A 27,815-nucleotide genomic window follows, 5' to 3' on the forward strand; every position below is an offset into this window, starting at 1 on the left:
CGGAAAGATGTTGCTGAGGGACTGGATAGAATAGATAAATCAGGGCTTCCAGGAAAGTTGAAGTTGTGGTGTCTGCAGTTCGGGTTATTTCCCAGGTTGATGTGTCCACTGTCTGTATATGACATCCCATTATCTGCTGCAGAAAAAATGGAAAGATTAGTTAGCTTTTACATTAGGAAGTGGCTAGGTGTTCCTAGATGTTTAAGTATGGTGGCACTGTATGGGAAAGGCATACTTCAGCTCCCAGTAACTAGTCTAGTGGAGGAGTTTAAATGTACTAAGATTAGGACAGAGCTCCTGTTATCTGGGAGTCAAGAGGATGTGGTAGTTAGTAAGTGTGGTTCCAAACCCCAATCAAGGGAGAAAGTGGAATCCAAAGAATGGCAGTGCAGGAGGGAAGCAACCTCAGGCATACAGAGATTGTGGGTAATGTCCAATAGGCCGGTGAGGCTTGTGCTTGGCCCAGGCAAACCGTGTGGAGCAGAAGTAGGTCCCAAAGAGAAGAGAAACTAGTGTGGCGTTCGTAGACAGGAGGAGGATATTAAGGGTGCAAAGGCAGTGGCTCAGGCTAGCAGGACAGTGGTTGAATTGGGAAGGTGTAAGACAAGAAAAAGCTTAGCTAGAAAGAAGCTGTGGAGTATGGAGGAAAGTAGTATTAGATTTTTGATAAGGCAACTTATGATGTATTGCAACTCCCCAAACTAAAACTCTGGGTAAATGGAGACCCGCTATGTTCATTTGAGTTCAGGTATGTGCAACTTATAAGCATATTTTGTCAGCTCTGTAAGGTTTAGTCTGTCGCAAGGCGGTTATCGTGGCGACATAACCCAGGTTTAAAAAGCTTAGTCTGCAGGAATTGAAGATTTGGAGGCAGGCAAATTTAGGAGGGTCTAAAATAAGAGAGTTGAATCAAGTTTGTTCAATGAGGAGAGAAAGTTTGGTAAGACAACAAGGAGGCAAGGCAGCTTAGAGGATGCTTGTGATTGGGAAATGCAGGTAGAATTTAGGAGAAAGCTTGTTGTTCCCCAGGAAATAGCTAGTACAGAAGCTAACAGCGCTGACATAGTCTTGTGGTCTAGAGAGAATGGAGTATATTTCATAGAGCTGACTGTTCCGTGAGGCTTCATGTTGAAGCAAGCATATGAAAGGAAAAAGCTCAGGTATGTAGAGTTAGGGCTAGAAGAAGAGAGCGCGAGGATGGAAAGTAGGATTTTTGTCCATGAAAGTAGGTATAGTAGAGATTTTGTAGCAAGGTCTGTTGTCTCTTTGGTGAGGACGGTTAGGAAGGAAGTGGACAAGTGTGAGGAAAATTAGTAAGGTACCATGTCCAGATGAGGCAGCAAGATCCAGTCAGTGGATTTGGATGAGAAGAAATAATGGTAGCTGGGGGCCCAGCAGGGGGAGCACTTAGGATAGACAGACTCTTAGGAGAAGCAAGGAAGAAATCCAGGAAGAGGAAGTGTTTGTAATTGGGGGGTGTGGCCTGTGTGAGCCTCTTTGAGACCATGCGGTTAGTCCATGTATTGCTTTTAATTGGTTTGTAGTGTGTCTTTGACTGTTTAGGTGAGTTTGCTTGTCTTAGGTGAGTTGTATGGTGAGTTGTATTGTCTTGGAGAGTGGGGGAGTAAGGGGAGGTAGAGCACAGCCTAATCCGGCACGGGAGTGTTTAGCCTAACAAGGCATCTCTCCCTGACTCTACCTCCCTCATTCAAACTGGCCACCACTTTCTGGAAAAAAAAAAAAACATCTAGTCCTACACAACAGAACAGAACTGTTTAGGGGAGTTTTTGTTTGCTGAATCTGCTAGTGTGTTTTGTCCTATTTGATGATAGTGTTGTTTGTGGTAGCATAGGCAAAATACAGGAGAAAATAGTCAGGGTGTGAGGACCAGTGATGGCTGGCATTAGGGGAGTGACTCTGGGATGCCAGTGATCACTGTCCAGCCTCCTGGAGGTGTCGTGGGACCAACTAGACGAAACACTGGTGAAAGGAGGTTCCCACCTGATGACCCCAAAGACATGTTAGTTATCACTGCTCATTAGTCTGTATAGCTAAATTAATTCTTATCATAGGATTTAGGATGTTAAGCTTAGGGAGCTATTCACTGAGTCTGGTCCATTTTCTGTAGCACAAGTTTCTTGTGTTTACCTTAAAATTCACCGACTCTCTCTCCATCAAACCTGAGGTACTCACAGTCTCTTCTCAGGAGCTATATCGAAGGAGGTGGCCATGTTGAGGAGGGTGGGTAGGCAGTGCAGGTGGTGGCTGTGGCTCTGAGGGAGGATGGTGTTGGCCTGTGTGAGAAAATCACATTTACACACTGAAGGAGTCTGAGGAGTCTCCTGGTCTGATCAGCACACAGGAGCAGAGGAGGACCGTACCAGATGGAGGACTTCTCCCACCAGGATGGTGGCACGAATGGACGTGGCATCATCGCTGCTTGTGATCACCTCGACAAGACCCTGCGGAGGTGAGACACAGTGAGATACAGACACTGACAGGATGGTAAATCCTCTGTGATGAATGACTGTACCTCTAACAGTCCACTCTTGATGAAGGCAGACAGCACCAGAGCCAGGTAGTTGTCCATCAGGTCCAGTCTGGAGGAGAACCAGACCCAGATTAAAACAAAGACCAGTTTAAATCCTTATGCTTTAGCTCACATGATGAGAGATATACACTGTGTTCACCTCGAGCGTGATCGATGTGGGAGGATCGTTTTAGCCTCAGAGGCCACAAATCCATCAGAGAACCGCCAGCTGTCCTGAAACCTGCTGGGGTCTGAACAGGAAACGGTTTCAGTTCAGTTTCTGATGTGACTTCAAACAAGTCCGGAAGACAGCAGCTGATCACAGTGATGTCACTGCACCCACCTACACTAGTAAGAGCTTCACTGAAGTCTGCGGTCACTACAGGAATGGCGAGCTGGAAGATATCGTACAGCACCTCTAACAAGGCTTTCTGTGGTGGGGAAAGACACCATATGTCAGCTCGATGATCCAAACACAAACAAGGTGTTTTGCACAAAACTGAGAAAAGTCACACAGGCCTGAACCATCCAGCTATCTACGGGCTTGACTCAGGGTTTCTTGTGTCGTGAAGCTGGCTCCCTTTTAAGTTATTTTTGCCTTTATTACAATAGGGACAGTGAGAGAGAGAGAGAGAGGGGATGACAAGCAGCAAAGGTAAAAGCTCTTTCCCTTCTCATTGCTCTGTGGTAAAATAGTGATAATGGCCTTAGGCCTGAGTCATCCTGGGGGTAAGGTGTCTTTGTTTTTGGCTTAAAATGAGTTAGTCTTTAATTTTGTGAAACAGTCTGACTAACATTAGACTGATCTGGACCAACAATACGGACCAGTCTGAAATATCTTTGTGAAACCAGCCCCAGGTGAGCCACCGAGGAAACTCAAGCTGGCTTACTTTTAACTGGGGTAGATCACCATGGTAACCTGTGCTTAAATGTTAATTTGAGACGATCAGATCAGTCTGACCACAGACCAATCAGTTCACTGAAAACGCTGAGTCATAGATGGTACAGGAACCTGACGGGGACAAAAACACAGAGTTTACAATAAAGTGACAAGTAAAAAAGAGCCAGAGATATTTTTATACATCAGTTAAATGACTCTCTCACTCTGGTTTTCAAACAGAGAAATGCAGTAGTTCTGCAGGTCAGAAGAACACATGATTATAACTGGGAATAAAAACTCAACCCTTTTATGTCTTTCATGAGAAAAATGATCCACAGCATGTTAATGAGCTCCTGTGATTATAAATGCAACATTTCAGTCAGGTGTAGTTCATCTGACTGAAATGCTGCATTAATAAAAGTAGGTCAAAGCAGGAGCTACTTTTATCCTCCACTCTCCTCTTCGCTTTAGCAGCAGAACCAGTCTGATGTTACAGTGCATCACATATTCATCACAGTCATCAGACAAACAGGTAAAGAATACTCTATACTCTAAACTGAAGACAAACAGTGGCGAGAAAGAGGCAGTGAACCCTTCAGAGTAACCAACATTCGTGTCAAAATTTGTTCTAAAATATGATCAGATCTTCATCTAAGTTACAATAATGAACAAACACAATCTAGTTGAACTAATAACACAAATCATTGTGTTTTTCTTGTCCATATTGAAAACATTGTTCAGCTGGAAACAGTGTGTGAAGCCCTCGACTAATGACATGAACAGAAGCTAGCTGGAGTCAGTCAGTGAAACCAGATTGGAGGTTTTGGGTTAGAGACACTTTGAGTTACAAACTAGACTACACCTCCTCCTGGTTGTTTCCTCCACCAACCAGACAAGTATCAGAAAACATGGTCACAGTCTCTCCTTCCTGAGTTACAGCATTAAATAATGACCAGAGGGATTTTTGCAGAACATTATAATGTCACAGTGAAGTTGACCTTTGACCTTGAAGTGAAGTTGACCTTTAATTTCATCCTTAAGGACATTTGAGTTAAATTGTGTCATAATTAGAGTGGGTTATGGCCAAAAACGTGTTTTGTGAGGTCACAGTGTCACAGAAGTCTTGAAATTCCCTCTGAGCGTTCCCGATATATTACATTGACAAGAACAACATCACTGTGACTTTGACCTTTGACCACCAAAATCCAGTTCAGTCCACCAGTTCATCTTTGAGTCCAAGTGAATATGTATGCCAAACTTGAAGAAGTTCCATCAAGGTGTTACTGAGATACTGCGTCCATGAGAATGGGATGGATGGATGTACAGACGGACAACCCGGACATTTCGAGAAACATCAGCTGATGTGAACCAGGCCTCACAACAAAGATCTCAGAGACTGAGGATGAAGTAGAGATGATGAGCATGAAGCTGAGACAGTCTCAGAGTTTAGCTCTTCATCAGCCCACAGTTAAACAAACTGTCTATAAATGGAGATGTTTCAGTTCTGTGGCTACTCTCCCTAGAAGTGGACGTCCAGCTCAACACAGATGATCAGTGATGTAACAAACACTAGTTATTAAATCCAACGGTTCACTTTCTTTTTCCACCAGCACTGTGAATGTTTCATTTAAAGTGTGTGATATCAGCTCAGAAGCACTGTGTTTGTCTGTACTTGTGACTCAGATGAAGATCATTCATTTTATGACCATTAATGCAGAAAACCAGGTCATTTCAAGTCTCAATACAACTCTTATTCATTATATTGTTTATATTTCAATATCAATATCATTTTTTGCTTTAACTGATTTTCCCCTTGAGTGTCATCTAACTTCATATTGATGATGCTGCTTTTAATCAGGAATCTGCCTCGAGCTTGTAGCTGGATAAAGAAACCCAGATTAAACAGAGGCGGTTGGTGACCATGATAACATGACACCAGTTATTCAGGATCATCAGTGTTAGGCTCAGTGAAGCAGGTAACCTAAAGAGAGTCAGACTGGGGCTGCGGTCGAAAAGTCAAAATAATCTCCTCTCTAACCACGTCTCCTCGACGGAAAACCTCAAGGAAGAAATACACAAGTAGAGAAAGCTGAGCCATTAAAGTAACAATTCCACAATGGGAGGGGATTCATGTATGTAGCACTAGTTATGATGATGATATTGTTAACTATATATTCAGCCTGCTTGTTCTTCATGACTCCTCACTGGATTTAAAGAGAATAAATCTATATTTATGGATTCGGGCTTCAGTGGATCAGACAAGGATTTCCATCAGTTCTGGATCGTGTCACAAACATAAAACAGCTGCTCTGATGTTTCTACATTGATGTGGGTCTGCTGTGGTGAAACTATAATGGTGTGTTGCTTTAAATGTTGATGCTGCAGGGAATTGTGGGACGGCATTATCTCCTTTCCTTTCATAAAGGTAGGTCTAGTGTTTCCTTTGTTAAAGGAGATAAGATAGGAAGCATTGAAGCTCCTTTCCTCCTCATGTAGAGAAGTGGAGCAGCTGTGATCATGATGCTGCTCAGACACTTCAGCTCATTTCACTCAGTTTGAACCTTCATAAGAAAAAAAGACTTTTCAACCGCAGTCTAAGTTGAATTTCATAGTACAGGCCCCCGATCTGCTTCAGATCATGCTAGCAATACAGAATGCCATCCCTCTTCTATGTTACTTGACTTAAATGGAGCTGGTGCAAATCTAGCTTTCCAATGTATTACACATAATTTACACAGTACATATTCTAAAATATCAAATAGATGTATTTAAGGGAGGACATATTCTTATGTTGGTTCAGATGTACTAAAACAATAGTGTTCTGGTCCCTGGTCATTGAGGCCTTTACTGTATACACCTCTTCTGCAGCCAAACACAGTGAGTGTTTTACCAGGTGCTTAAAGAGACTACAAATCATGTCTCATATTTAGACTGATGCAGTAATGTCCTGTCTTTGCAGAAGCACACGCCTTTAGCTGGTGGCTGAAGGTTGTGTCCTTCAAAGCAAACAAGTGTGACTGTTACAATATACTGAGCACCTACCCGCACTTCCATATTTGGTATACAGAGCAAACCAATGAGTGACTCGATCCCAGAGCTGCCTGACTTGCAGAGGTTAATGATGCCTGCAAGGTGAAGTGGAGTTAGTCAGAGGAACACAGCACCAACTGTACTGTACAGTCAAATATCCCAGCATGCTATAAACCATGAAATGTTAATGAGGCGTGCAGAGATGAACACAGTGTACAGAGGGAACTATGTTTTCTGAGGGTTCAAAGAGGAGATTTTAAATTTAACATTTACCAGACCAGGAACGAAATGAGGCGACTATAGACATTTTACTGGCCAAGAATCGAGCCTCCCTGTCCTCCCTGAAGGAAACAGCAAAAATAAAAGTAACAGTGACAAAAACAAGTGACAAGATTTATGTTACATGCTGCCACAGACTGTGAGGAACTCACTTGAGATGCCCCTCTGCTATGTCAGGAGCGTGTCTGTAGTGGAAGTCAGTGTAAGGGGCCAAGATTTGCTGGGAAACACAGACATTTTGTGTTATAAATAACATCACACACACTTTAAGCTGAACATCTTCAGCGAGAGATGTGTCAGTACCTCCAGTTCAACGTCAGAGCGGACGTACTGCCTGGTGTGAGGGTGGTTGAGGAGGTGCAGGACGGTGGTGATGAGAGCTTCATTGATGCGACTCAGCTGACAGTCGGTCACGCTCCTCAGGATGGTGCTGAGCCCGCCCCGCTGTGCCACCACAACAGGGTTCTTCAAGGCTGCAGAATAAAGGGGCCATACAGAGTTCTGCCAACACTGTTACACTGCTGACGTCAGAGTGGGAATGAGTACGTGTGTGTGTGTGTGTGCGCGCGTGTGTGTGTGTGTGCGCACTTTGTTTTCACTCACAGAGCTCACAGATTATGGCGACGCAGGCCCGCACCATACGATCTCGTTCATGCAGCCCGTCGTTGCCCACGGCGATGAGGGAGTTGGTGACAGAGGAGGGGAAAAGCAGCGCATTCACAGTGATCATCTATGAGGAAACAAACACAGCAGCCAGTCAGATTTACCAACATGCGGAGGGATGGTGGTCAGTCTCTCTGACTGAAATATCTCCACACCTGTTTGATGGACTCAGATGGATCCTGAGGACTTTGGTGATCCACTGACTTTTCCTCTGGCACCATAACAAGGTTGAGGTTTGTGGTTTTGAGTAAAATGTCTCAACAACTATTACACGAATTGCCATTGACTTTGTTACAGACATTCAGGATCATAAATTATAACTACTATTACACATCAAAGTGTTTCCGGGCGTTGGGCACCACTACTTCATGTGTGGAACTAGAATCACCTCCTCTGGGTTGTTTCCTTCCCCAACCAGCCAAGCTGGATATATGGTCACAGTCTCTCCTTCCTGAGTTACAGTGTTGAATAATGGCAAGAAGTGTTATTATGATGTCACAGTGAAGCTCACCTTTGACTATTTGGATATAAAATGTAATAACATCATCATTTTATCCTGTTGGACATTTGTGTTAAATTGTGTCATAATTAATGTATGGATTTATGAGTTATGACCAAAAAATGTGATCTTAACCTTTGACCTTTGACCACCAAAATCTAATCAGTTCATCCTTGAGTCCAAGGCTTCTGTCTTTGATGGTAAGCAGCAGCTATGTGACTATGTGAATACTCTATAAAGCCGATGGGAAGAGCATGTGATGGAAGTAGATCTCACCTTGCGTGCCAGTCTGAGAGCCTGCGTTCTCTCAACCTCATTACTTTGCTGGATATCTATACACCTGGGGCAGAACAGGGAGGACAGGTGTATGACTGGGGAATGCAATCTGTTATTACACAGACGTAATAGAGCTGCAAAGTGGGAAGAGGTACTTCAGGCATAACTTTTACTTCCAGTCTGAAAGTAAACGTCCCATTTATTTTTTCCACTGAGAGCGTTAGATGACTCACAGAGCACTTCTACGACTTGGACTGGCTAAAACACTACTGACTGAATCATCAGTACAAAAGATGAAGTATAACTGGTTCTTTGATAAACAGTTGAAGGTGCCAGCTTATTTATATAAAAAGTATGACTCCCAAGATGCATCTTGCCAAGAAAATTCCAATAATTATGCTTAAAATGATGTGACATGCATTGCTAAAGGCTGAAAGAAGGTCAAGATTACAGTAGTGAGAAAACTGAAATCAGCGGCTTAAATTAGAGCCCGACCGATATTAGATTTTTGGGGCCGATGTCGATATTAGGGAACACTTGTGAAAAAGATGTGATGAAAGCAGGATATTTTACAGTTTAACAATAAACTTTATCGTCCAAAATGACATCAGTGCACTGAAACGGTAAACTTCACTTAGAATTAAATAAAATAAATATTTAAAAAAATAAAACATATGAACAAATATGTATATATATTATGTATGTATATATATATATATATACACATAAATTTAACTTGAATGAAAACAAAGGCTCAATATATATATATAATATATAATTTGACTTGATCCGAGTATTTCCACTGCATTATTGTTCCTTCTTAATAAAAGTATTCATATCAGCACATATCGGAGAATATATGCGCCGATACCGATAAATCGGGCCCTAGCTTAAATCAGTTCACTTTTAAATTCTGTGTTAAAGTTGGATGAATTCAGTTGCTATGGCACCTTGTTATGAAGCATTTACATGTATGTACATGAAGACTACTTATTATTAAATTGTCAGCCTCCCTCAGCCATGTCGTATTCACTCACCTCGCAATCAGATAGTCCACCTGCAGACGAAGCACCTTCTCCAGTACATTGCTGTCTCTGATCAAGTACCTCATAGCTCGTAATCCAGCTGCACGGACTTCCTTGGCCTCATTTAACAACGCTAGCCGAAGACTTGGGAGAAGAAAGTCAGGACAGACTTGACAGACCAATAACACTGCAATACTGTTAGCTTTAGCTAACATTTCCAAATACTCACCAAATAATTATCTCCTCATATGTGAAGCCAAGCTTCTCCTCTGAGTGGCCGACACTGCAGAGAAGCTGTGGACAGAAATACAGAGAAGTGATAACTTCAATACAAGCCATGTATATTTATCTAGTGCATGTTTATTTGAGCCACCAGCATCTCTACATCTCTGTATCTCAGTTTTATTCATACAGTAACAATGTAAGTTTCAAAAATGTCTGTAGAGACCAGATGCAATAGAGGTGTCTTGTTGTAATGAGTCATAAATCATTGAGGATTATATCATAATCCAGGTGAATTGCAGGCAATTTCGGTACAATGGCATCTGATCAAAGTTTCCTCTTCTGTTTAGTTTAACAGCAGTTTCCATCCATAAATCCATCCACTTTTGAATTTTGTGTGACACAAAACTGCGCAGTAAAACAGCTTCAAAAGGATCCACAGAAATGGATAGAGATTCACAAATATGTGTACAATGAAACATTTTAAGTTAACAAACTAATGATGATATATACGATTTGTAAATTAGAGGAACAGATACAGGTTTACAGATACATTTATTTGTGCATTGTGTTTTACGACATTTCTATGTGAAGAGTTTTCAGACAGTTTTAACACCACAGTCATCTCACTCAAATGGCTAATACTTGGCAGTTCCTCTGTTTCTAACCATCTTGTATCTGTTGTATTTGTAACCCAGATTCTCAATGACAAACCAGTCATGTCTGAGGTTAGAGAGCCGAGGTTTTTTGGTACTTATGAGACCTTGTATCTAGCCTGTGGACGCCCAATTCACTGGTCAGACTGACTGGTCACCAGGGAAGTCCCAGTGTGGCTTAGTTGTTAGTAGTGTTGTTTTCACAAACCTTTACAAAGTTGTTGAGGTGACCGAGCTTGCGCATGTTGGAGACTCCCTGCTGCTTTGCAACGTTTTGAAGGATTTCACGGAGGTTCTCTGCAGGATCTGAAATCAGTGAAGAGCAGCACGGCCTTTAGTTCAGAGTGACAGTCTCAAACACCACACCTTCATGTCAAAGATATTCCTTTCACACAATGAATGACTGATTCTTACTCTCTGTCAAGTTTGACTTCAGGTTTGTCTTATATAGTATTGTAGTAGCGTTGGTGTTGCCATCAAACAGAAAAAAACAACCACACTAAGCTCTCTCTCTCTCTGACTCCTCAGATTAAGACTTGGTACACTTTACTTTCTTACCTTTAGAGTTTCTGAATTAGATTGTATCCACTATCTATGGATGAACACTAATGTTAGCTAGTTTCGAACTTAAGCTTTAAGTTACAGTTTAGCTAACTAATGTTAGCTAGCTGATAGTGTGCCCTTTAATTTCCAATGTTAGCTTTGCATTTCATTACCAAGACAAAATGCCATATATTGTCTAATTTTAGCAAACTGTTGTAGTTTATTTCATGTTAATAGTCTATAATTTTGAGGTACTTAACTTGATTATTTCCATTTTATGCTACTTTATACTCTCACCCCTACATTATAGGGAAATTTGAACTTTCTTCTCCACTACATTCATTTGACAGCTTTAGTTTATCAAGCAAGATACTATACAGACTGTAACACTTCACTGAATCACCTGCACTGTACTGGGTTCCTCTGTCGCCCTTGACAAAATGTTGACCCTGAGACTGTCATTTTATAATTCGCACTCTGATTAAACTGGAACAACAAATACAGTGGGGGTAAATACTGGTACCCACACCAGATGAATTATTTATTGACAGTCCACATCTTCCTTTCTGTTGTGAAACAGTCTCTCACTGTAATAATCTGTTAAAAGTCTAATAGTTATCAGTATGTAGAAATTAGGTTGATTTACAGTTGCTCCCTCAGCAAAGAATAGAGAATATGAAGGAGGTTATAAAGATAAATATATAGGCTACATATATATATATATAAATACATATATTATACAAGATAAATGAATATAAAGTAGTAAATGTGCCAGAGTTGGGTGAGTAATCCTGTGGATGCCCAGTATTCATGTCAAACGATGGTCTGCGCTGCAGTGGGTAATAGGTAGTGCTGTCATCAGTCTGCTGAGCCCAGCTGACAGGTGACCTGAGGTGACTTCAGGTGCCATCTCTCCCACTCCTTCTCTCACCCAAGCAAGGAACACATACTCTAAAGAGTTTGCTTAAGCTAAACTGGAAACTGGCCTGGTAGACAATATCATCTTCAGTGGTGTATCACAGAAATCTGGGCCCCGTCCATCAGCAGCCTCAGTGGGCGCCGTTCTCTTTTTACACATCCATTGTCACCAGGGGCGGACTGAGACAATAATTCAGGCCAAGAATCTGACTGCATCCCAGGCCACCTTCACAGAAACCATCAGGTCACCAATTCTGTTCCAATTCTCTCTCTCTCTCTCTCTCACTCTCTCTCTCTCACCCAAGGAGGGGAAACAAAAATAACATGACTGCTTTCTGGTTACAAGTCTACACATTTCCAATCACGCAGCAACACTGGATAATTATGATTATTGATGACCTTTATTAAAGCCAAACTAATGTAGAAAGATTGGGCTGGCAGTAGCAGTGCAGGTGTGGACACACACTGCAGCTGCAGCAGTTAGGCGAGATAACCGTCATACACAGGTGAGGTGACACAAGAGGTCTATCAACTCCTTCCTGCTTGTTACATTATCACCGGTCAAGTTGACCCTCAGGCCACCAGGAAATAACCCAGCGCTCCAGACGGGCTGTCCGCCACTGATTGTCACAGAGTACAAACACCCAAATCAAGGAGTTACATTTTAAACACACAGTAGAATCAATAGACATAAATTTCCCACTACGTTTACACTAAATGACAGAAAGTCAAGGAATTCATATCCAGGATTCCCATCAGCAAAAGTACCAACAAATAAAACACAGGTAAGACTGTCCCGTCCACCAAGAGATTCAAGGACAACAAAACAAAACAAAGTGGGTGCCAGAATATCAGTCAGTATTCAGGATAAGACAGAGCTTACACAGAATAAAGACACAGCACATCAGTGAAGCTCAGGGGTTTATAATGTAGTTAGGGCTCATCAAGCAAAGTCAAAAATGGCTTCCACACCTTCAGGAAAAAGGTTTGTGAATTGTGTTTGATAAAACAAATCAGTTCCATCTGAACAGAAACCATCTTATTGAAGCTCCTCTTCAAACATGGGGACGATGGAGACTAGTGATATTAATATTTTAGCTGTAGCTGACAGCAGTTCAAAGTTTTATTTGTCACACGCCAAGCTACAGTGTACAGTAAGCATCTCAGTGTACAGTGAGCAGGGCAGACTGTGCAAAAGTGCAAAAACATTTTTTTCAATATTATATGAAATGTAAGATTGATTTGATATATGAAAAAAATATATGAATATTATCACATATTGTAAGAAATATTGTGATAAATCAGTAATATTGAATATCACAATACAACCTCAAACATTTGAAAGTCAAGACAAAATGAGTTTTTAAACACAGTGTCAAGGATGGCAGCAGCTCTGCTCCGGAAGGCAGAGAAGGAGGAACGGTTTGAGCCTTCTCAGCTGTCAGAGAGGAAATACTCCTCCCGGCTCTACAAGACTGATATTGGTAAAGTTAGAGGTGCCATATAAAGCTGCTATTAATCAAAATATAATGAAAATCACAATATGGCCAAGTGCAATATCCCAATCACAGGGGCTACAAGGAAAACATCACAGGAGCAGCATTTTTTCGATGAAGGTCAAATGTGTCACATTGTTGTGCATTCTTAGCACTTAGGACTATAAGTGTTGTGGTGCCATGCCCTGTCCTACAAATCAGAGAAGAAACGTGTTTGTTTGGTACAAGACCAACAAAAGTCACATCATCATCACTTTTAAAAAATTTGCAGTGAAAATGAAAATGCAAAAGTGATCATTCAAACTGAAATCGTGACTCTTATCACAATATCTGTTAAAATAATCACAATCTGATTTGTTTTTCTGCATATCGTGCAGACCTAATACCAAAGTAAATAAAAATGTTCACTTAACTACAAGCTTGTAGCTCTCACACTGTAATCAACTCAAGGCAACAGGTATCACTTTACAATCAGATGACCCTTATAAAGGATTTATGAATGGTTGATAATTAGTTTATTAATTAGCTTCTTAACACTTATAAATCATTTATTAGCTGTTATAACATGTTAGATGAAAAGGGCAACAGTGACCTGCTGCTTGCCAAATAGTGAGCCCACATGTCTCTGTACTGTTCAGCCTCATGTCTCATTAGTTACTGAGCTTCCTTTGTTTTCTCCATCATCAGCATTTGTACCTGCTGCTTCATCACTTTTGTTCAGTTACTATCAATGAACCACCGTCAGCATCTTAATGCTCAAACAGTTGCATATGGCAGATCAAATTATGGCAGATCACATGATCATATCAAATGAGCAGATTCATCCTCTGAGGCCTGGGCAGTGTTGTTTACCTTGACATGCTCTCAGGAGCCGTCCTCATTATAATCACAGCTGTTGATCAGATATTAACATGCAGATGCTTTTTGCTGGTTGGTCTCTTCTTCAGGACTTTATCATCCAGGTAGAACACAGGTGGGAACCTTCCTTTACCTGGTGAACTGCTCACCCATTCTTTGTCCCACTGTTCACATCTCTGTGATTCTCCCTCCATCATCTTCATGTTTCTTCTTCTCATCTTTACAACCACTTACTTATCAGTGACAAACATTTCTAGCTGGTAAAAGGGTAAAACACATCATCATTTATTAATGACTTACTACTTTTACCAGTTATAAATGGTAGTAACTCATTGGTAAGATTAATGAGTAGTGAGCATTAACTTGATCTTGCCAAATAGTGAGCTGCATCAATGTATATAACTATATATATAACTGTATTATAACTTATAAATTCATAACTGTTTATTTATGATTTATAGTCTTAACAATTACAACTGAATTAATAACTTCATTATAAACCACTACAATAATAGTCTTATTGTAAAGTGGTACTGAAATTTATTTTAAATTTATTTTTTTCTTTTTACCAAGACAAAGTGGACCACTGAGAAATAAAATCAAATATGGGAATACTTGTTATATATGACTCCGAAGTGAGAGCGCTGGGTCATGTTCCTCTGAAGTGAAGTGTGTTCAGGTAAGAACTGACTCATCACTTGAATAATATAGTTTACATTACTGGAGCCACGTGACTGAAGTGTTGTCTGAGTGACTTGGATAAAAAAAAGAAGAAGAAAGGAGCCAGACAAGCGCTGATGCAGTGAAAGTTAAACTATTTTAAAAGTTAGTTTGAGCATGACATCACCCACAGAAACACACCTGCACAGAACACACCTGGACAATCCCGGTGAGACCAGCACCGGGTCACAGCCGGTGATGCTGAGTCCGGGGAGCGAACAGCTGCTCCCCTGGTTCTACCTACTGGTTCTACCTACTGGTTCTACTGGTTCTACCTACCTCTGGACAGATCCAGCGGCACGTTCTCCTCCCCGCTGTCATTCCGACCTGTCGGCACAAACACAGAGTTTAGACCGGGACCAGCAGCTCGCGGGGTCCGCACTGTCTCAGGGCGGTCTCAACTCCCGCTGACAGCCGAGTCTCACCTCGCATCCGACTGCTCCGTGACGACCGGCCTCGGATGCTGCTGACCGCCATCTTTACAGAAGCGCACTGACTGGAGTGGGAGCGCGGTGCTATCGCGAGAATCCACATCCTGACCGTGTCTCATCCTCATCTGAGGACTCCCCCTGCCAGCACAGTCTGTCCTGTACAGAGTCGAGGATGAGAGTCATGAGTTCTATTAAAAAGACAAACAACCATCTTCATAAACACAGCATTGAATATATTATTTAACTCTCATCAACTTCTGATCCATCATGAAGATTTGTACTGGAAGATTTTAACTTGTGCTGTTTTCACACAGGTCAAGTCAGTTTCATTTATATAGGCCAAGATCATAAATGCATCTGTACCATCTGTCCTCAGATCCGTTTTCTTTTAGACCCTCTGTCCCCAGACCCTCTGTCCCCAGACCCTCTGTCCCCAGACCCTCTGTCCTCAGACCCTCTGTCCCCAGACCTTCTCTCCCCAGACCCTCTGTCCCCAGACCCTCTGTCCTCAGACCCTCTGTCCTCAGACCCTTTCAGACCCTTGATTCAGATAAACTCCCTAAACCATAGGTGCTGTGCTATAGTCAGCTCCCCTGCTGTAATAACCATATGGTTCAGGCATGAGGTGTTGATGGTCATGTGTTAGGGGACTTCAATCATAATTCTAAGAGTCATGAAGTTTTACTGGCACAGGTCTTAATCTTGATAATAGTTGCACCTGTTTGTTCAAACAGTCCCAAATGTATTAAAGTGCATATTAAAAAAAAAAAGAGAGAGAGAACAAAAAGGTTGGTGTTATTCTGAAAAACGAATTATACAAACCAACAGAAATACCTAAACCTGGGTTATGTTTTTCAGTTTTTGGACATGATCACATGTCCGTCATATGGTTATCATGTCTGGGAGATAAAGCATTCAGAAAATGGTTTGTATTACCTGATTGTGACCCACAGTCACTGACAATCAGAAAGCCACTGGGGACTTTGAAGGGAACAGGATTCAGGTGCTTCATGAATCTTAGGAAGCAAGTAAAATAATCTTGCAGGAGGGGAGTCAGGACCTCACAACCACACCTGCTGTTTATCCCAAATATATCCTTCATTAACTGTGTTACTCTGCCTCGCACCATGAGCTGGGTGCTGGGCCTTGATAATAAGGTTCAATGCCAATCTCTCACTTTGTTGATTTTATATGTAGTAATGGGTCTAAATTGCTCCCAGGTTCCCTTGATGGTTGTAAAAAAAAAAAAAAAAATAGTCATCTCCTTGTGGTTGTATCCCTCCTCCACTCAGACTAGTTTCAGGTCACATCCCTGTTTGTCCAGAGTCGTATCAAATATGAAGCATTTGTGTGAAATTTTGTCATAATTGCTGTGAAGTCTTGAGCAATGGCTAAAAAGTGTTTTGTGAGGTCACATTAACCTTGACCTTTAACCTTTGACCACCAAAGTCTAATCAGTTTGTCCTTGAGTCTAGGTGAATGTTTGTGCCAAATATGAGGACGTTCCAACTGAGGTATTGTGTCGACGAGAATGGGACGTATGGACCGTCAACCTGAAAACAATATGGCTCCTGCCCTCACCAGCGAGGAGGCATAAAAAAGGGGTTTATTCTTTTGTCCCATCATAATCAAAACAGTTTCAAACACTGATGACAGACATGGAGGTCTCCTCTCAGTCACAATCTATCTGATAGTTATGGAGTTGGACTAAAAGTTAAACTTCCTTCTAAAACGTCCTTCTTTAACCACCTGAGTCTAAATGAAGAACTCACATTTATAACAGACAAATGTGGAGTCGCTGAAGAACAACTCTCACACTCCACACGTTTAATTCTGAGAGCCGGAGCTGAAGATTATCACTCGCCCTGTCTTTAGTCCAGTGGATCTTTTGAGGTGAGTGATGATTGGTTAGGGTTATAGCACCAAATCTGCAAGCTGTGCTTTTCACAACAGGGTGTTTATCAGGAGACTGGGGACAGTTGCAACACTTTTTACATTTCTCTCAGTTACTCAGAGACTGTCTGTTCTAGACAAACCAAACTTTTATATATTAAACTTACATCTTTACACCATTTAAAGATGATTACATATGATTCACAATATTTATTTGAATGGAAGAATTCAGGTGTTGCAACTGACCCCAACCCTTAGGGCATCTATGCCTCGCCACTGTTTGGAGGTCTACAGAGTTTCTTGGACTTCATGGATCGTTTCTTGTCCTCACATGCAGTGTGAATCGTGGGACCTTATATACCCAGGTGTGTGTCTTTCTAAACTTTGTCCAATCAATTCAGTCTGCTATAGGTGGAAGGAAAAACGGGATAAACTTGCCCTCTTTGCCAGTCACTCTTGAGTGGCAGACAGTATCTGATGGGCGGCCGTCTTTCTTTGTGTGTGGCAGTCATCAGAGGTTGTAACAAAAACTGTGGGTCAACTGTCTCAGAAAAATAACAAGATGGCTTGAGTCACAAAAGTAGATTGAGGTGCTGTGCTTTTATTTACAAAAAAAAAGTGAGTTACGCTAAGCCCCTCCCCTTAGACCAACCAAAATCTAATTAAATCAATTATCATCTATTTCACATAGTCTGCAACTCTACTCCCAAAACCTTACCACACTTTCATTAATTCAGTAACATGACCCATAACCCAGCAAAACATGGTTTCATCTGCCATCAGCACACCTGTGCAGGTGGCTGCTGCTTCTTTTATATAAGGCAGCTTTATGCAGCTGCTGTGTTTCAGCCCCGGGGACTGTGGAGAAGAGGAACACCAGAGGACACTTGGTAAAATCAGATGAGTATGAATACACTGACCTGAATGACTAACTGGTTATGTAGTGTGTTTCTTTTGTAACACCCATTACACACCCTTGCAAGATCCACAAAGACCCACAGGATTACACTGCTGTGCCTCTTTTTCATTAACTCTCATCCTACCAGTCCTCTGCTTGGGTTTCATGTTTGATAAGAAGCTATGGATAAAAGCATGTGTTATTTTTATATTAATGGGCATTTGGCTCCTTTTTAATAAAGAGGTTGTCACTTTGGGCTTAATGATTTATTGTGTTTTTATCCTTTCAATTTGGTAATAATGTAATTATACATGTTGGTAATCCATTAATAATCTCTTGTAGGTTTCAGTTTTTCTAATGAGCCATCAAGTCTGCAGTTATACATGTTGTCTGCAGTAGTGGTCCATTAGAGGGTCCTCCTGATCAATCAAACTAACAAGACAAGTGACAGCTCGACAAGGCAGCCCAAAGGTAGTTCTAATGCACGAGTTATAAGTTATAGAAAATAATGTATTAATCATTAATAATTAAGACATTAGATAGGTAAGATTTATACATTTTATTATACGTATTAGAAAGTGTTACTTTATTATATATTATGTATTTTTCAAGCGATCAACTCTACTCAACTAATGCAATTCAAGTCTTGTAAAAATAATAAGCCTATTAAAATCCATTTTTGTTTTCATATATATATATATATATATATTAATGATGATTATTATTATCCAGCAGTGTTTTAAGAGATGCATTTTCTTTTTTTTCCTTTTTTAGATCTCTATTTTCTGTGAAACACTTTGTAACATTGTTAAGAAAAGTGCTATATAAATAAAGTTTGTATTATTATTGTTATTATCACCTCCGCCATGCCCGGCTTTACGATGTCAGTGCCTCAAATCTTTTTTTTTTTTTGGTCTTGAATCAAATCTCTCTTCTCTTCTTCTTCTTTACAGCGTAGTGGTTTGATGTTTTGCATTTTTGTCCCACGTGCTTGAACGCAGCACCTTTTGCTTTGTGGAATGACGTGTCAACAAAGTGCCGGAAGCTACCAGCTTGTCCAAAATGGCTTACCAGACTCTACAGCAGGAGTATCTACAGATTCCTGTTGTTACCAGGGCATATACAACCGCATGTGTCCTCACAACTGCTGCAGTGGTAAGACTAATTCATGTTTTCCTTGTGCCGGCAGAGCCACAGCTTGGAGCTGCTTAGCATCGCTAACGTAACGTCGTTACATTCCTGCTAGCTCGATGGTTTAGCTGTAGCAGCTATGGGAAGGATACGTGTCTGAACCTGGTTTTCCAGGATGTTAACTCTGTTTTTCAAGTCTCTAAAGGCTGAAAGCTGAACTGCCTGTGGCCGGAGTCTCGGTTTGATTCTGACCAGTGAACCTACAGTGTAAGCGCCGCTAACTTTTGCTGTTAATGCTGCAGCTAACTGTGTGCTGTTCTCTCCAGAGGGAACCCACAGTAACTTCAACTCTCAAAACCAGACATGTATGTTTTTACACCTCGTAAGATATGAGGTGCAATCCAGATGATGTCATTATCTGTATTTAAAATAAGTCTGCCCTCTTTGGTTTGTATTTTAATGTCGTGCGTATCAATGTTTTTTTTTATGTACTGTAATGATGTAGCACTTTGAACTGCATTGTCTGTCTGACAGCTGCTTTACATGAAGTTTATTTATAATTAGAAATCATAATTCAGTCGCTTTATCTATAGTTTGAAACTAATTTAATTTCATGATAAGAAATTTATATATATTATCTGTTATTACATACATATTATCTTTAGACCTGTCTGTCAATATAATAAAAACTCTGTCGGTTGATGTACTCAGACCGTTCACTTTAGCCAAAGTACAAATGCAACAGTGTAAAGATGCTCCATTACAAGTGAAAGTCCTGCATTCAAAAGATTTCTTAAGTAAAGGATCTGAATTGTTATTAGCAAAATGTAGGCCAAGTATTAGAAGTACAGATCTCTTTCAGGTTGTTGTATTATTATTTACAGTATTATGTCTGAATTCTTATTATGGTCCCATTAACATATGTTTCAGATGGTCAAGGTGGAGCATGTTTTAACTACTTTATATACTGATTGGTAATTTTATCTAATACAATGCAACATATGTAAGCCAGTCGTATATATGCTGGTGTAACAGTATTTCCAGCTGTCAAATAAATGTAGTGTAGTTAAAAAAGTACAACATTTGCCTCTGAAGTGCAATGGAGCAGAAGTAAAATGTATCATGAAGTGCAAATACTCAAGTTAAAAGGCTGAAAATGTTTCAGGTACATTGTTTAGTTACCTGTACTTGTGAATTTCCCCCCCCGTGGATCAACTACTAAACTACTGAGACAGAGGGATTGTAGTGAGAGAGATGTGGGTAACTCCCCAGTTCATAGTAATATTGTACACGTGTGTCACACTGGTTTGTGCCTCTCCTCCCTGGTCTCTGACCTGCCACCACACTTCTGTATCTTGCAGGGAGAATATACTTTGACATTAGAGAGACAGCAGAGGAATGACTTGATATTTTACAGAAACATGCTGAATTGTTAATTAGTTAAATAAAGTTAAGGGTGTGTGTCACTAATAAGAGTAAATATTTTAACAACCTACATGTATATTTAGAAACCTGACTCTACAATTATTAACAAAGTCAAATATCCCAAATCTTTTAATGCACCATACCCGCTGGTAATTTGATGACAGTTTTATTTAATTTATTTATCATAAATTAGGGTGATGCAAGAGCAGAAACTTTTATCACTTCACTGTTCTGCAGCTTCTGAGGCCAAGAAAAGACATAATCAGACTAGTAAAGCATCACAATAACCCACACAATATCTAGTCTCTTTGACATATCAGTATTTATAGTGTTTCTAGTCTATAGTGTTTTGATGCTAAAGGAACACAAATCTGTGAAGAGCAAATGGACAGGAGCGAGCTAACAATACTAACACTGGCTCTTCACTTTAAAGCTGACCTAGCCACTTAGCCGGCGAGGTTTGTTGTTGCTGAAAGGTGAGGGAGCAGAGACATCACTGTCTCATGAACAGTGATGTTAAATAAAACCTGACTTGAAATAAAAGTGTGATTGGGGAAAATGGCTTTTTTAAAGTGAGTTTTGAAATAAAAATGTGTCTAACTATCCATTTGTATGATTACTTATCATAGAATGTATTCTCTCCTAATTTAATAATGAATATTGTGGAGTTGATTTAGCTGAGAATTAGTTCAAGCTTGTTTGGTCAGTGGGAAATAATTGGGAAGCTGTTAATAGCACAAAACATGTGACAGGCATCAGTGTTTTGCACTTGTTCTCTCAATCTGCTCCAACTAAGATGTGTCAGAACAATGTGTTTCTGATGTACAAATATAACACTGCACTTGAGCCTAGTAAGTCATTTGAAACATAACTGCCTAAATCACATGAGAATTGTTCATTCATGGTGTTTTCACTTTCGTTTCTACCACACCACAGATCATTCTCTACACTGAATAATGCTGCTGGCAGTGATTCAGAGGCTCATTCTCTTTTCTGATTAATTATGTAATACAAAAAAAAAACTGTCTTTGGAACTAGTTTCTTTTGAATTGCAATTAATCACTGTGGCACACAAAAAGTCCAAGTATTTAGTTGTTTTCTGTTGGTAGGTTTTTGTGAATTTATTTGAATATTCAATTAATGTTAAAGTTAGATGTAAATACAGAATACTCTGCTCTGGTGCTCCTTATAACTTCAGATCTCCTTATCATCACAGATCTCAGGTTTTTTCTGCACCATCAGCGGGATCAGCTGATTGTTAGACAACACAGCAGGAACTTCATGATGTTAATGAGCCAGAATGTAAACAAATAGGATAAAACCACAAGGGTGTACTTAAATTCAATATTCAGACTGAATAAAGATGGCTGATGTTACACATAATCCCAAACTGAAGCCTGTGCTGCTTTACAGAATACAAATGAAAACTGAGGAAATGAAGTTGGAGTGAACTTCCTCAGATACAGATATTATGCATTGTTATTATGCATTACACTACTGTTATATACCCAGTTCATGTAGACTAGAATAAACCAGTTATTTGTACATGAAACTGAATATGCTAACTAGGCTGTGTGTGGCTCTTATATTCTGTTATGTAAAACCTCATATTCTGTTTGGGGTGAAAAAGAAACCCTTTCAGTGTATTTGCAGGTCAGAATAAAACACAACAACTGTAGACACATGGATGAACTCTCCACATATAGAAGTATCCTCCATGAAGACACTGTCTAATCTCAACTAATCACTACAAGCGATGGGATGGGGAGGGTCACCTCTGAAATGTATGTTAAATGTTTGTCAAAGCAGGATTATCATTTATAATTATATTTATCATATTTAATGTTATCTTTGTTTTGTCTTCTCTCACAGCAACTAGAGATCATCACACCATTTCAGCTATATTTCAATCCGGATTTGATTCTAAGGAATTACCAGGTGAGTTCATACTGTTTATTCTCATCCTCAGGATGTGGATAACATTTCATACACTGAACAGCACTACTAACCTCAGCTACCTTACTTAGTCAACCACAAATTAGAGTCAGGTAGAAAATTTAATCCAAATGAGAAGAGACTTCTTAGTTTTTTTCTTTTCTTTCTTTTCTTTTCTTTTTTTTTTTTTTACTTTCAGGCAACAAATGTGGTTTCTGACACAAACTGATCTGATACTTATCATTCACATCATAAGTGCTGCAGTTACACTATTGGTCGGCCGGCTTTGTGTTGGAGTTTCCTCATTGGCTGTTGCTCTTTCAGAATGAATTGATATGAGCAGTTTCTATGACATCATCAGGGGTGCGTTTACAGGCAGTTGTTTATAGCGGTTCCTCAACAGTTGTCAACCATGTCCTGTATCTACACACCGGGCTTTGACCAGGTTTTGTCTTGTTGAATCCAGGATCTGGCGCCTGTGTTTATGTTCATGTGTTCTCCTGTGTGTGTCTGTGTTGTGTTCAGCTGAGTCTTCTCTCTCTCACTCATTTTCTAGGTATGGCGACTAATAACCAACTTCCTGTTTTTCGGTCCAGTTGGCTTCAATTTCCTGTTCAATATGATTTTTCTGTATCCTTCTCAGTTCCATGTCTCACTTCATTCAGTGTGTGAAGTGAGTTTGCATACTTTCTGTTTCACAGAGGAAGGACATGTGCGGTTCCAGAGAACCTGGATAATGAAACTTCACACCACACTGGTGTCTGAATACACAAACAGACATACAGTACATATTGTAAGATGCCCAACCAATCAAACACAAACAGGTATAATGTGGTAGTTCCTGTGTATTTGGGTGAAGATGATGAAATGTGTGTTGTGTGTAGATTTCCTTAACCCTTTGCTTTCAGGTACAGATACTGTCGTATGCTAGAGGAGGGCTCCTTCAGGGGACGCACGGCTGACTTCGTCTTCATGTTCCTCTTTGGTGGGCTTCTGATGACTGTATCCTTCCCATCAACAAGTCATTAAAATACAGATAACGAGGTCTTTAGTGAACAATCAAATGACCAGTAAATCACTGGGCTACAGCTAATGATACCTTAAACTTTTGTGTGTTTTGTGTGTGTGATGCCGTTATTATGTGTCAGTAAAAATCTTTCTTACTGCACCTTTGAATTCCTTCTTCATTACAGGCTACCAAGGTGGCAGCTGCTTAAACAAACACTGCACCTGAGCTGCAAATATTTATTTTCTTATCTAGAACTATTATTTTTTTCTTGACCAATGACCAGTGATGCTGAGATCAAAAAGTGGCCCCCAAGTGAACCAAACCCCCAACCTCACTGGACAAAGGCTTCCCTCCTCACAATTAAACCCCTGGGTATATCAAAATGGAATGTTTTTCATGTAAGAAGTGGCATGTTATACACCACTTACATATACAGTTGTAGGCAGCATTACCACAGTGGCACATATCAGTGAGAATCATCATAAGCCAGTGGGGAGAGGTTTGTCAGTGGAATATCTGTTTGTTCATATAATCAGGCCCTTTTACCTTTTTCTCACTTTAATGTGTTTAAATTTAATATTATGATAAAATTACCATTTTGTCCATCGATCTACAGCCAGTTACCCATAATACCACAATGGAAACGCCTTCAGAAACGTTTGCAAATTTATCAAAAATCAAAAGTCGATCAAAAGTATTGAGACTCTTTGGTGTGGCTCCAAACTGTCAGCTGCCTGATTGATTTAATGTTCCTTCAGATGAGTCTAGATGTTGGGTCCACCTGAGGCAAATTGAAGTGATTACAACTGACATAGTTTAGAAAGACACACTTACCTGTTCATATAAGGTCCCACAATTCACACTGCAAAAACCAGACAGACTGGATAGACCAGGCAGACTGATGGGCAGACCAGAGGTCTGAATACTCTCTCAAGGGACTGTATGTACATAGAACAAGAGAACTATCACTCAGTTTTAAGGTCAGAGCTGTTGTTAATAGTGTCACGTGCAGTCTAAGTAAGTGGCCTAAAACACATCAGCATCTTTACTGTTGTCAGCTGAGTTCATGTCTTTAACAAGGTCTCAGATATTTGGCACTTTTGTGAGTCTGGTGTTCCTGGGCCAGGCTTTCACCATCATGCTGGTTTACGTGTGGAGTCGACGAAACCCAAACGTTCGCATGAATTTCTTCGGCCTGTTGAATTTCCAGGCGCCCTTCCTGCCCTGGGTGCTGATGGGATTCTCACTTCTGCTGGGAAACTCCATCATCGTGGATCTTTTAGGTATCCGTCACTGTCATCTGCTGATAGCCGAGGAGCTGACGTCATGGGTGGTGTACAACATGAATGGTGCTTGTATTTAAATTATTGTTTTACCTTTCTTAAGGCATCGCTGTTGGTCACGTGTACTTCTTCCTGGAGGATGTTTTCCCCAACCAGCCAGGTGGTGGAAGGTGGCTCAAGACCCCGTCTATCATGTGAGTCTCTACACCCACTGGATTCAGGTCTTTAGCTTTGTCACGTGGAGCATTATCCTGCTGGAAGTTGCCATTAGAGGATGGTAAACTGTGGCCATGAAGGCAGGGCAAATTCATTTGTTTAGCACATTATCATACACAGAGGTCATTCAATAAGAAAACAGTATAAAGACAGATTGTAAAATAGATAATATCTCATTAAAGTGTAAGATTAAAAGATTAGATGAAGGCAGAGGAGAACAGAGCAGATTTGACCTCCAGTGGGCAGCATTTCACCCTGTTTAGTCTTAGCAGGTCTCCACTTACTGACCGGCTCCTGCAGATTTCAGAGACCTATTTGGCTCATATACATGGAACATTTCTGAAACATATTTTAGGCCCAGACCATTTAGTGACTTATAGACAATAACTAAAACTTTGAAATGAACTCTGTAACTGACTGGAAGCCAGTGCAAAGATCTGAGAACTGGAGTAACATGCTCTCTGTTCTTAGTTTTAGTCAAAACCCAGCAGCAGCATCTGAATAAGCTGGAGCTGGCTAATGGTCTGATTTGGTAAACCAGTGGAGGAGGGTCTCTGACCTTAACTGTTTTTGAGTGAATGCAGATTTAGTTATAGCTTTGATGTGGTCACTGAAACTAAGATCCCCATCCATGATTACATGGGTCGAAGTCTTTAATGCTGTAAACTCCACAGTACGTTGCAACCTTCCTTCTCTGTTCCCAAATAGAGCCATGTCAGTCTTTTTAATTTTTCAATTAACTGGAGGACGTTTTGTTGCATAAGGAGATGAACATGGTCAACAACAATACTCAGATACACTGGCATTCAAACCATGACCCCCCTCCGTCAGTAAGAGTAATTACACAAACTCTGTCGAATATAAAGAAACTTCCACAGCTCCAAGATAATAATTCATAATTAGGTAGAGTGAATATAATAGTTATATAGCCTACAATGGTTAGTCATCACATCAGATATGAACAGTTCGGCTGTATATATCTTTAGAAACCACTCATCCTCCTCTTCTGTGTGTCTCCAACAGAAAGATGCTGTTCGACACTCCAGAGGAAGATGCCAACTACAACCCCCTACCTGAGGAGCGCCCAGGAGGGTTCGCCTGGGGAGAGGGACAGCGCCTTGGAGGTTAAATCTGCCCCCAGGTCGTCCCTGATTGTCAGGTCACTTCCAAGGACATTCCCTCAGAGAGATGAAGGGAGCGAACATGGTCTTTGTTTTTGACGTGTTTGTTTAGTTCTGGGTGAAGAATGCCAAACAACCACAACTGGTTTGGAGAGAACCATTTGTTGTCTTTGTATATGGGCTTAAGTCATCCTCAGAAACTCTTCTTGATGCCAGATCGTTGCTCTAAGACTATTTGAGAGAACACAAGCTTCGGACGGAACTTTGGACAGTGAGCCTTTTGGCCTGGGTGATGTTTTTCTCCATCTCTGAAAAAACATATTGGTATACACAACAACGGTCCTGTGAAAGAGGGAAAAATGACGGCAGTAAAATATTATCAAATGAGTTTGTTCAGATGGCAAGTGCATTTTTTCTCATTTCACTTTTTTAAAGAATAAATGTGTGTGGCAAATGATGCTTTGGTTTCATCTCTGTTGACTGTAGTAGTGCTGCATGAAACCAAAGGCTTCACACAAATGATATCATCTTGTAATATCACTCTCTCTATAAAGCAACTCATTTTATACAAATATCAAGATTTGTCCTGTGCCCTCGGCTTCATAGTCCAGCTTCTCTTCCACCTTCAGCAGGTGATGTTGTCAGAGCTGTGCTGCTTTTTTCTTTCACTGGTACAAACAGGCTTATTATTGCTTGCCTATTTCTTTTTGTATGTGACAATACTTTTGGCTTATTTAATAGATTTTGCACAAAATATTTAATTAATTTAAATATATACTTACTGGCCCAGCAGCATGTTTAGCTTATGTTTGCTTTTGTGAAGGGATAAGAATTAATGTGTTGTGGTGACATGTCATATTAAGAGTAGGACTAAAAAGTTTTGTTGAATTATACTTGCACTTTATAAAAAAAAATCCTTCATGACTATTGCTGTGCAGGCTGAGGTGAGTAATGGACTGTTATGAAATCAGTCTTTGTACTACAGCTGATTATTGATTGATTGATGATTATTCCTTTTAATTTTACATTTCTCAATAATCTTAAGAAAACTGCTAAACAAATAGAATTTACTGTAACAGATACAAATTAGAGACCATCTTCCACCAGCAACATAGTACTTGTTACTCATTGGTCCACATCAACTACACCTGTGAAGTTTTGTGACTGTATCTTGCACAGTTGTGACGCGATCACTGTGACAAAATCCGTCCAGAGACAGACATAACACATGCCAAAATGCTCAAACCACCGCAGTAGGTGTCTCCAGGACCATTTTTTTGCCACAATGTTTCTATATCCTCAAGGGGACAACCCCAAAACTAAGACCTAACGCTCAAAAAGCAGTCTGGACCTGTGGGGATTTTAATTTTGGTCCCCACAGTGATGACGAGTCCTCGTAGCTTAGGGTACAATCGACCCAGACACAGACTCACAAGGTGAAAACAATACCTGCCATGCTGTGGTGGCTGTATGAAGGGATGTTGACAGGCCAAATTATAATCAACATAATCTTCTGTATTTCAGTATCATGTTTATATTGATAGATCATTTTCACATGTTTCGTTCAGATCTAACCACCTTATGTATTTATTGTAATACAGCTCATTAGATTTATTAGAACAATTGATGGAAATCTGATTGAGGACTGAATTTTATCTCACTTAAGGTCACTAGGGGGCGGTGTTGCACTTTTTAAATTGTTCCTCTTCCTTGAAACAAACGAAGAGTAAGGTCAATGAAGCGTTCGCGGTTTTCAGAAAAAGGAATAGAGTCAGATACTTAATGTGTTCACTGGTTTTTTGTAGTTTACAGTAAATTTTGATTTGCTGTTATGTCGTTTTCCGCTTGTTGCTCATTGACTTATTATTTAAATGCAAA

At 40.3% G+C, this 27,815-nt stretch overlaps 2 protein-coding genes across 2 annotated transcripts in view; one reads left to right on the forward strand and one right to left on the reverse strand.

Moving 5' to 3' along the window:
- Positions 1–15,072, reverse strand: part of LOC111221094 (rapamycin-insensitive companion of mTOR-like) — a 31,919-nt gene extending 16,847 nt beyond the window's left edge. The window contains exons 1-16 of the mRNA XM_022744425.1: positions 15,021–15,072; positions 14,875–14,922; positions 10,269–10,366; positions 9,412–9,476; positions 9,195–9,326; positions 8,158–8,221; positions 7,323–7,449; positions 7,023–7,192; positions 6,872–6,939; positions 6,714–6,781; positions 6,453–6,535; positions 2,874–2,961; positions 2,691–2,781; positions 2,534–2,600; positions 2,382–2,462; positions 2,194–2,294 (exon numbers count right to left, since the gene is read on the reverse strand). Coding sequence (XP_022600146.1) covers positions 2,194–2,294; positions 2,382–2,462; positions 2,534–2,600; positions 2,691–2,781; positions 2,874–2,961; positions 6,453–6,535; positions 6,714–6,781; positions 6,872–6,939; positions 7,023–7,192; positions 7,323–7,449; positions 8,158–8,221; positions 9,195–9,326; positions 9,412–9,476; positions 10,269–10,366; positions 14,875–14,922; positions 15,021–15,072 — 1,403 coding nt within the window. The remainder of the gene's footprint in view (positions 1–2,193; positions 2,295–2,381; positions 2,463–2,533; positions 2,601–2,690; positions 2,782–2,873; positions 2,962–6,452; positions 6,536–6,713; positions 6,782–6,871; positions 6,940–7,022; positions 7,193–7,322; positions 7,450–8,157; positions 8,222–9,194; positions 9,327–9,411; positions 9,477–10,268; positions 10,367–14,874; positions 14,923–15,020) is intronic.
- A 3,789-nt stretch (positions 15,073–18,861) lies between these two features.
- On the forward strand, positions 18,862–26,861 carry derl2 (derlin 2). The gene is made up of 7 exons (XM_022744499.1): positions 18,862–18,972; positions 22,246–22,311; positions 22,865–22,938; positions 23,217–23,310; positions 24,405–24,600; positions 24,704–24,794; positions 25,840–26,861. The coding sequence occupies exons 1-7, from the start codon at positions 18,880–18,882 to the stop codon at positions 25,943–25,945; spliced, it is 720 nt and encodes a 239-aa protein (XP_022600220.1). The 5' UTR covers positions 18,862–18,879; the 3' UTR covers positions 25,946–26,861.
- The last annotated feature ends 954 nt before the right edge of the window (positions 26,862–27,815 follow it).

This window comes from Seriola dumerili, unplaced genomic scaffold (genome assembly GCF_002260705.1).
Source record: "Seriola dumerili isolate Sdu_G_001 unplaced genomic scaffold, Sdu_1.0 BDQW01000081.1, whole genome shotgun sequence".
Lineage (NCBI taxonomy): Eukaryota > Metazoa > Chordata > Actinopteri > Carangiformes > Carangidae > Seriola > Seriola dumerili.